General features: G+C 25.4%; 1 protein-coding gene across 1 annotated transcript; it reads right to left on the reverse strand.

Annotated features, from left to right (window-relative positions):
• Nucleotides 1–360: 360 nt before the first annotated feature.
• Nucleotides 361–1,502, reverse strand: LOC127239286 (aquaporin TIP1-1-like). Its single transcript, XM_051257364.1, has 2 exons — nt 1,047–1,502; nt 361–912 (listed from the first exon to the last, which is right to left on the reverse strand). The coding sequence occupies exons 1-2, from the start codon at nt 1,452–1,454 to the stop codon at nt 550–552; spliced, it is 771 nt and encodes a 256-aa protein (XP_051113321.1). The 5' UTR covers nt 1,455–1,502; the 3' UTR covers nt 361–549.
• Between the last annotated feature and the right edge of the window lie 10,160 nt (nt 1,503–11,662).

Here is an 11,662-nt window from a genome sequence, read left to right on the forward strand (position 1 = left end):
AATACACGTACCATTATTAACATTATACTAATGATACTAATATTAATAATATTATCATTCTCATATCTATTTGTTATTTTTTTTTTTTTACGAAAATTTAAAATATTAATATAATTAAAATAAAATAAAAATAAAAAAACTAAATTAATTTTATTAATTATTATATAATATAAAAATAATATTATTTGTGTAATATATTATAAATTAAAAATAAATTTATAATATTATATAAATAATACATTTATTGAAAAAATACTCTATTACGAGACAGACTAAAATAAAAAAAATAAATAAATAGATTGTTAAAAGACAAAAGAGAAAATAATAATAATAATAATAATAATAATAATAATAAAAATATGGGCAAGAATCAATGCAAATTATTGAAGCTAGAAAATGTAACACAAGCAAATACATAGCAAGAAAAATAAGACACTAATTTGACATGGACCAATGAAAACCACAGAAAGGTGCAAATACTCATCAACAAATCCAGACCGTACAAATACAAAGCGATTAAAATCCGGCGGTTCAAACTCCCGGTCCGGTCTAGTATTCCGAGACCGGTTCAGGTGCGCTGGAGATGAAGAAGACCTCGTAGACGACGCCGGCGAGCCCGGCGCCGATCAACGGCCCAGCCCAGTAAACCCAGTGGTCCGTCCAGTTGAATGACACCAGGGCAGGCCCGAACGCCACTGCCGGGTTCATCGACGCGCCGGTGAACGGCCCTCCGGCGAGGATGTTCGCCGCCACGATAAGTCCGATGGCCAGCGGCGCGATGATTCCGATCTCGCCTTTCTTCGGGTCGACGGCGGTGGAGTACACTGTGTAGACTAGCGCGAATGTCATCACGATCTCGAACACTAAGGCGGCCCACACCGACTCGCCGGAGACGGTCAGCGCCGGAGCTGACTGCAGAGAAGGAGGAGGGAGATGACTGATTGTAAGTAAATGATAAAATCCCCAAATTAAAAAAACCCTAAATCGGACGGTGAAGTTTGAGTAATCTAAAAACCCTAGATCGGACGGCGGAATTTAAATCTTACGAGTCCGGTGACGAAGGAGAGGAGGAGGCAGGCGACGGTGGCGCCGAGGAGCTGAGCGATGATGTAGAGGAGGCCGCGGAAGAGAGTGATGTTGCCGCCGATGAAGAGGCCGAAGGTGACGGCGGGGTTGACGTGGCCGCCGGAGATGTTGGCGGAAATGGCGACGGCGACGAAGAGCGCGAGGCCGTAGGCGAGGGCGGCGGCGATGAGGCCGGAGGGGGAGGTGGCGCCATTGTGGGTGATCTTGTTGAAGGCGATGCTGGAGCCGGAGCCGGCGAAGACGAAGATGAGGGTGCTTATGAACTCGGCCAGGGCGGATTTAATGGCGTTGGGCTGCCGGAACTCATCCTGGTTGCCGACGGCGAGGCGGCGGAAGGGGACGTTGAAGTACTCGTTGGGGTGAGGCATGGCGGCGGTGGATATATAGATACAGAATTCTGTATGTATGTATGAATCGAGGTTACGCCATTGTAGGCCTTTTTATTGGAGGAGATAATGCATGGGGAGGGGGATGGGTGGGGGTAGGGGGCGGGAACCGGGAGATCAGGTTGCCGGTTGGGGGGAAATAATTGTGGCCGGTGATAATGACAGGAGGAAATTACTCTTTTGCCCCTTGCATGGACAACAGCTTTGATGTGGCCAGTCGTCGGCAGTCAGCTGCTGCTAGTGTTTACTTCCACCGTCTCATGTAATATGAGTATATTATTGTAAACAGAAAAATTTGAGTAAAGTATAATTAGTAAGTAATAAAGAAATATATTAGTAAAAATAATTATTATTTAGTAAAAATAATTATAAATTAATATTAAAATAAATAAATAGTTTAATTAAAATTAAAAAATTATAAAATTTAAAATTTAAAATGCGATTAAAATGCATAATTATATTTTCAAAAAATAAAAAAAACAAATTACGAACGAAAATAAAAAATATGGCCAAATTAGGTAGAACAAGGAGTACTTCCTGCGGTTTTAATGTGGTCTCAGATTATTTTATACCGATTTTATTTATTTTATTTTAGTTTTAACTTTCGGGATTTTGTCATTTTATACAGAAAGGCGTGTTTCTTGTGTAAACTATAATTGTGGTTATTAAAAATAAATAAATAAAAGATGACATATTTCTATGTTTTTTTTAATTAATTTATTTTAAATATATTTATTAAATATAAATTAATTAAATTAAATTTTAATTTTTTTAAAATCCATTAAAATTCTTTAATTTTATTTTATTTCTCTAATATATAAATATTTTTATTTATATTTAAAAGCTTTTATTTTTTTATAAAATTAATTTTAAATTAATTATAAATAAATAAATATATTTTTTTATTTGTATTATATAAAATTTTATTATATACAAAATAATATCATATTACATATATTTTATTGAGATATAATTATAAAAATATTTAAAATATCAACAAACTATCCATATAAAAAAATAATAAAATAATATCATAATTTATTATTAATTATTTACAAATCTATATTACCTAAAGTACGGTGTCCTAATCAAATGGATCATGTGACTCGAGACAGGACGGAGTGTATTGCTGTAGCACATTATAGTCCTACCTCTAATATTAGTGATTCGCTAACAAAAAAATTTGGAGTTTTGAAATTTTGAAAATAGTAAAAACTTAGTATTAAATAAAATAATTTGTAAAAAAAAATAATAATAGTTGATGCGATATTTTTTAAAACAATAAATTCTAAAGTTGAACCAATATTGTTAATGTTAAAAAACTTATTATTATTATTATTATTATTTTATTTTATAATGTAGGAATCCGCTGCCGTTATGTGATAGTGCGTATTGAATTTATTATTATTATTATTATTATTATTATTATTATTATTATTATGTACAGTATGTTTTGTAGTTGGCCCAAAGAAGATTTGAAAGAAGTAATTGAATTTATTCTACATTCGATATTATTTCAAATAATTAGAATTTGAAAAATAAAAAAGTATTGTACTATTAGGGTGTGTTTATTTTCTATACTTACGGTGAATAATATTATTTTATTTATTTTAATCACATGTTTACTATTTATTATTATAGCCCGTAATTAAATAAAGTCCGACATAAGCATAATTAAATATTATTAATCTCTCTTCTAGATAGGATTCAATAATACAAGTAGTAATAATATTAAGAACACTATTTTGCCATTTTTATTAATAGCTAATTTAATATTAACTTTATCATATAATTGAGGGTAATTTAAAAAAAAAAAATTATAATCTTATACAATAATCTATTAAAGTAAACATCGTATTATTTTATCATACGATTATATAATTCATTAAAACAATTCTATGTATTATAATTCTATCTCACAAAGTAAACACATTCTTAGTATTATTTTATAGTCCATTAATATCATATGAATTCTTCCACAAGAGTATAGTGCTTCAAAAGTTCACCTTCAATTAATACATGAAACATGATGGTAGATGATTTTAGTTCTATGCTATAGATGGAAACTTGAAAAGAAAGTGAAAAATATGGTATTAAAGGAGATTGTTTGTGATTATAGAAAAAAAATAAAAAGTAATTGAAGATATTTTAAAATCGACGTATAATAAATATATTACAGTTAAAGTAGCATATTGGTGTTCTACATTAATGTTTGATATTTTTTACTATAATAAAAAGTAAAAAAATTTAATGAGACAAAAATAATATTTTCAGTCGGTATAAACGAAGTATATACGTGTAAATACAAACAATAATAATCCAGGGATACAAAAGTCTTTCAAAATTTGATTTGGCAACAAAATTTTGCTGAGCGATATTAAAGGGGTAAAAATGTAATTACCCAATAGAGTGGAGAGAGAATAAACGGGGACCCTACAAACTCGCTAATACAGCTAGGCACGCGCCACAGTTATCTGCCACGTGTACGTAATGGATAAGAGCCACGTCATTTGATCTGTGTGATTGCGATGTGGAGCCGCTGTCGTTTGTACACCTTTGGCTGTGGAATACTCTAGAACTCACCCCCATAATATATAATAATCTTATTATCCTACAGTATTGGTTGTGTTTGACACGATATTTAAAAAATATTAATATTATATTGATAATGGATAAAATATATAGATAAGATATTTTTTTGCCTTTATAAATGTAATAGTGTAAAAAAATAGTGATAATTGTGTAATAATAATGAAAAAATAAGAGTAGTTTCATAGTGATATGATTATTTATAAAAATGAAACTATTGTTTTAAAAAGCAAAAAATTGTAAACAAGACTATTGTATTGCGACGGAGGGAGTATATTCTTTCCATCTCATATAATATGAGTGTATTAACGTAGATATAAAAATTTAGATAAAATATAATTAGTAAATAATTAAAAAAATATATTAATAAAAATAATTATAAATTAAAACTAAGATAATTAAATAGTTAAATTAAAATTAAATAAATTAATTAATTAATTATGTAGGACGGACGAAAATAAAAAAATAAAAAAAAAATTATGCGTGACGAAATGATTAATATTTTTATTATATTTAGTTATAAAATCGAATAAAAATAATTAATAAAAAGTATTTATCATTGATTGAAATTAAATATTTTCAATAAATGATAGTATAGTGTGTGAATGATTGTTTTAGTCAATGCTGCTTTTACTCCATTACATATTTATATTGCTCAAGTTTTGTCGCCTCTATCTCTTTCTATATTTTAAAAATTTAAAATTTTACTTTCCCTCTTATATTTGTAAAAATCATTTTTATATTTTGCCTTTTGTCGCGGTGTTTATTCGGATTTTTAATTTTAAATTTGTGTTTGTTTGTAAACTTTTTCTGTAATTTTTATTATTCACTATTTTTTTTTCAAAAATATGAAATTAAACTTCTACTTTTATATTAAATCCGAATTTTATTTTATATTTATTAATATTATATTAATATCTATTTATTTCATACTATATAATTATTTTAATTAAAAAATTTACTATTCGTTACGAATAAATATAGTAGTTACTTTCAAACTTGTCGAGTGTGTTAAAAAGTAACAAGCCTATTTCTTAAAAAAAAAAATTAATATATTACATAAATTTATTATTTTTATATGATTTATATACTTAATCATTTACCTAAAAAAATATTCTTCTTAATCATTTGACAAAATAAAAACACATGTGGTCTTTTTCAAACTTGCTCACACTTTATCCAAGAAATTAGAGAATCTGTTCACCTAACGTATAGTCCCTCAATTTCACATAATTTGTCCCTATTTTTTATTTTTGTCCATCCCACATAACTTATTTTTTTTATTTATAGAAATATAATTATACACTTTAATCGCATTTTAAATTTTAAATTTTAAATTTTATAATTTTTTTAATTTTAATTAAACTATTTACTTATTTTAATCTTAACCTATAATTATTTTTACTAATACACTTCTTAATTACTTACTAATTATACTTTACCTAAACCGTGTCTACTGTAATACACTCATATTACATGGGATGGGACGGATGGAGTAATTTTTAAAATTGTCAATATCATTATTTTCATTTAAATATATTATATTGAATATTTATATAATATTTTTTTTTTTGTAAAAGCATATACTTCGTTCTTTCCATATTTTAATTTTGATCCGTCTTACAAAATGTTTCTTTTCTTTCAAAAATAATTCATTCTAATCATATTTTTAATTTTATAATTTATATAGTTTTTTAACTTTAATTAAATTATTTAATTTATAATTATTTGTATTATATTAAAAATATTTATATTAATATACTTCTAAATTAATAATTATAATCTTTCTAAATTTTGTATCTACATTAACCTAGATAGTATTGAAGACGAAAGGAGTGTCCAATAACAATTTAGCATAAATAATAACACAATAATAATAATAATAATAATAATAATAATAAGTCAACTTTTGTTGGTTTGTAAATTATTTTAATTTTTTATTTATATTTTAAATTAAATAATATTTTAGAGTGATCTTTATATATATATATATAAATACTTCTCATCTTCCTTAATAAATTATCAATTTTGTATAATTTTTTTTAGTAATTGAATTATCAGCTTAATATTAAAATTATTTTTACAATTTATAATATATTACACAAATATTATTATATGATACAATATTATTTTTGTTATTTTCTCTTAATTTATACTGCGTATTAATATTATATACTTCCTCCATTTCATAACAAATTATCCATTTTTTAATTTTGATTCGTTTCATAACAAAATATTTATTTTCTTTTCTAGTAAATGTATTATCTACCTAACATGACAAATACTCTTACGACTTATAATATATTACACAAATCCAATGTAAAAGTCCACTAGGCAAGCCCCATGTGACAGAGACTTTACTATATAAAAGATAGTCCCTCCGTTCCTATACAATAGTTTTATTTATCATTTTTGTCCGTCCTAAAACAATAATCTTATTTCCATAAATAATCATATCACTATAAAATTATCCTTACCTTTTCATTACACAATTGCCACTACTTTTTACACTAATACACTCACAGGGACAAAAAAGTTTTTTATCTATATATTTTACCAACTACCAATATAATATTAATATTTTTAAAATCTCGTATACAACCTAATTAATAGTATAATTCTGGGACGGATGAAGTATTTGTTTTGACCAACTTATTTCACTTCATGTTAAATTCAATCTATCTATATTTACACTAACATATTTTGGCCCCCATCCATAAAACTTGTTCAAGTTTTAATATTTAATTACTAATTATATTAAAATTCTAATATAAATTTATTTTTTGTTATTTCAAATCGAATAGATATTATTAATAGTTTAATAAAAATATTTTATTTTATCTCATAAAATATTATATAAAATAATTTAAATTAATACTACTTTTGTTCAGCTCTAATAGTTTCATTTACTTTTTGTGTGTTCATATTTGAATATTAATTATTATATGAAACCGTAGTCTAAATTAAAGAAAAATTAAAAAAAAAATACTTTTATTAGTGTCTTATAATACTATTACGATGACATTTGTGAAAAAAATGATATTTTTAATGTTAAGTACAATGGAGCAAAAGGTAGATGAGACCCTTACAGTCAAACAGAAGAAATAGTTTATTTCAAATCAATTTCAAATTACAATTTTAGTCATCAATCATTGCAATTAATTTCACACAATTGATTTTATTTTTTATTTTTTAAAAAAATCATAATTAAATATGAAAATTTAATTAATTTAATAAAAAAAAATGTCAAATTTATATTAAAAATAGAAGAATCAAATGTGAATAAAAGAGACAAAAAAAAATATACTCATACCAATTACATAAAAAATTTAAAATAAAAATGGTTTAAGTGGAAAGGCAAGAAATTGATGGGATATATTAGGAATATTCCAAAAGGACAAATAATTAAGCTGTTTTTGTTTGGAGTTTTTCATTATTACGAAAAATTTTCATGTAAAATATTACATCAAAATTTTATTTTGTACTTTATATATTTAACAAAATATTAATTTTACGTTCGAAATATTATATTAATATTTTATATTATATTAAATAATTATTTAAATTCAAATTTAAATTTTTCGGACAAAAATACCCTTAGAGATTTTCCAAAGGGGGACAAGGCATATAATACAAGGTCATCATGTCCAACTAATCTTAATAATTACTAATGCAATATAATTATTACACTATTAAAATAACCTTTAAATAATCATATTTTATATCAAAATTATATAATCAAGTGAATATTTTATAATTAATCATATAGTTGAAAATAATAAAATAATTTTCTCCCTATCCCTTAAATAATTCACTAAAGATTTTTTTTTTTTTTCAAAATAAAAAATAAAATCCAATACACCCTGTAATGAATTATTTTAAATATTTTTGAATTCTGACGAAGATATGATAAGTATAGAAGGATCTTATATAATGAAAATATAAAATTAATAGTTATATAAAATAAATATATTTTATTAGTGTAACGTGCCTTGAAATGTATTAATGATATGCACTGGAATATTTCTATGACATGAAAATAAAAGAAAATAATAATTTAAAAAGAAAATAACAAAAACTCTATTTATATACATATTTTAAAAAGTTTTGATAGTATTAGTAATAATATATATATTTTGAATATTAATATTTGTGCTTATTATTATATTATATCAAATACTTAATTTTTTTTTTATCTAAAAAATAAAAATAAAAATAACTTAAAAATCCTCTATTTAAATAGAGTCGAAATAATAGCGCACAACACTCATATACACTTACGGAACCAACAGTAAAAGTTTGGGGGCAAAAATATCGATTTTTTTATTATTTTTTATTTTTATCGATTCAATGTTTTTCTTTAATTCATAACACATCCGGGCAAAAAAAAATTAAAAAAAATTCAACAAAACTACATAAAATTCAATATTTTTTATTATAAAAAATAAAATTTAAAGGCTAGAAATATAAATTAACAAACATATAAAATTTTCATAACTTTTTACATTATTAAATAAAAAAATAGGATGAACAAATTACTTAAAAAAATATATATTTTACTGTTATACTAAAAAATACATATATTTTGAGGAATGGGGGTTGACCCCGAGCCCCATGTAGATCCGCCCCCGCTCATATGTATCTTTAAAATTATATTAAAGGCACGATGTGACGTCTATAATTGACATTGTCATCACGTTCTATTCAAATTTCAAGGATGTTTTATTATTATTATTATTATTATTATTATTATTATAATTTATCCATCCGTTCTAGATAAGATGGACGCGGTATTATAGATACGAGAATTTAGATAAAATATAATTAATAAATAATCAAAAAGTATATTAATAAAAATAATTACTCCCTCCGTCCCAATACAATAGTCTTGATTACCATTTTTGTCCGTCTCAAAATAATAGTCTCATTTTCATAAATAACCATATCACTATAAAACTATTCATACTTTTTTCATTATTACTACACAATTGCCACTATTGTTTACACTAATATATTCACAAGGGCAAAAAAGTCATTTATCTTTATTTTTTACCAACTACCAGTATAATATTAATATTTTTTAAATCATGTGCCAAACACAACAAGACTATACTTTTGGGACGGAGGAAGTATTATTTAGTAAAAATAATTATTATAGATTAAGATTAAGATAACTAAATAGTTTAATTAAGATTAAAAAAATCTTAAATTTTAAATTTTAAAATATGATTAAAGTGTATAATTAATTTTCTAAAAAATGAAAGTACAAATTATGTGGGATAGACGAAAATAGAAAATAGAGACAAATTATGTGGGACGGAGGGAGTATAATTATTATTTTTTGGATTGATTTTTAATTTTTAACTTTTTTTTAATTAAATAGTATCATCTCGGTTTCAAATACTTTATAATAAAAATGACAATTTTTCAATGAGACGAAGATGATGATAGAAATAGAAAATGACAATCCCTTATTATAATATATACACAGTGTATATATAAATATATACTTTCTCCGTCCACAAACTATTGTCCTACTTTCCTATTTGGGACGTCCAATAACTATTGTCCTATTTTTTTTTTAAAATACAAATTTTACATTTTTACCCTCAATTCATTTATTACTTTTAATCTCTACCATACAATTAAAGGCAAATTTGTTAATTCATGACAAAAAGACAATCGCCTAAAAAACCGTGCAAATATATTTTAGGACAATATAAATTGGACTTACGGAGTATAATATATGTATATGTATTTGTATGTGTATGTTTTGTGTATATATATTCTCAATTCCACTACAATTCATATTTTGTCCCTTCATTTAAAAATAGTATTTATATTAATATTAATATATTAAAATATTATTATTTTTCATATAATTATAAAGATATTTCCTTTGTTTTGGAGTTGAGGCATTACATTTGTAATATGATATTTTATGTAATTGACTTTATTGAGTTAATTATAGTAACTTATGATATTATTTGTTTGTGTAGATGGTATCGTTGGATAATTTTAAAATATTATTTAAATTTTATAATAATAATAAATTTATCTTTCATTTAACTTTAAGTAAATTAATAGAAATTTTACTTGTAAATTAAAGAAAAAATATTTTATTTTATTTGAACATATCAAAATTTATCTTGTATTATAAATTAATTATACTTAATTTAATCTTAGTGATTGATTATAAAATAGCGATTAATTAGAGGAAAAGAAAATCATTACTCCCTCCGTCCATGTATTATGGGTCTATTACTGTAGATATGAGGAATTTAGGTAAAGTATGATTAGTAAGTAATTAAGAAGTGTATTAGTAAAAATAGTTATCGTATAATAAAAATAATTGTGGATTAAGATTAAGATAACTAAATAGTTTAATTAAGATTAAAAAAAATTATAAAATTTACAATTTAAAATGAGATTAAAGTGTATAATTATATTTCCAAAAAAGGAATGGACAAATTATATGGGACGGACGAAAATAAAAAATATGGACAAATTATGTGGGACGGAGGGAGTATTTTTTAAAATCTCCGTACGTGATCCTCTTTATCATTTTAAAATCATAACTAGATCTTGTATTTGATTGTGTTGTGACGGATTATGGTTAATGATCTAATAACAAACAGAAAACGTAAAGACGACACAGATTTACGCAGTTCACCAACAACGTATTGGCTACCTCCACAGGTAGAAATAGAGAATAGATATATTCACGACTGCAAGGTTACAGATTATAGATTTTGTAGCCCTAAGTCTCTTTATATATAAACTAAGACAATGCATCAGACGGGCTCAGCCCAATACCAACTCCAAAGTCCACTACTGCATACCGTCGATCAGGGGCCACTCTAGGCAAGGGGGACTTTTAGAAATTTCCCCCTTGATCCCCGACTCGCTGACCGTGCAGCGAGATTTCCGTAAAAACTCAGCAAAGTGACAAATTACATTCAAAACTGTTAGAAATTTTTGGGAAAAATAATAAAATTATCTTATTGATCGTCAAAATAAAAAGGCCTATATATAGGTAATACAAAACATACTCGATAGAAGTAGTCTAATCTATGGATAAGATCAAATCTAAATATAAATCTACTAAATCTAAAACTGAATATTTAAAATATCTCAACAAAGACAGATTGGTCCTACAATTAAAAATATTTTGCAGATATGGTCCTCGAACGCCAGAGTTGTTAACGTGTTAGCGGAGATTGTATGGACGATGCGTGTAAAATATATGAGTATCATTTTAGGACCATAACGAGACCCTTGTATTGGATTTGTTCTGTAACTAAAAAATTTTGACATAAATGATCCTCAAACGTTGTCCACGTGTCATCCATACAATTCCTAGCGTGTCATCATAAACTCTGGCGCCTAAACACCATTTCTGTCAAAGTTTCGTAGTTGTGAGATTAATCCAATATAAAAATATATATATATCTTGGACAATCTCCTGTAATTTATTACAAAAGAATAAAATAAATTCAGAGTAGAACATGCATGCATGCATTGACGACGTATGATTGAATTGAAGTAAACTCTCTAATTAGTTTTAAGTCTCATGTCTGTATTCAATAAATTAATTAAGT

Source organism: Andrographis paniculata, unplaced genomic scaffold (assembly GCF_009805555.1).
Source record: "Andrographis paniculata isolate CXL003 unplaced genomic scaffold, ASM980555v1 Contig77END, whole genome shotgun sequence".
In the NCBI taxonomy this organism is placed as follows: Eukaryota; Viridiplantae; Streptophyta; class Magnoliopsida; order Lamiales; family Acanthaceae; genus Andrographis; species Andrographis paniculata.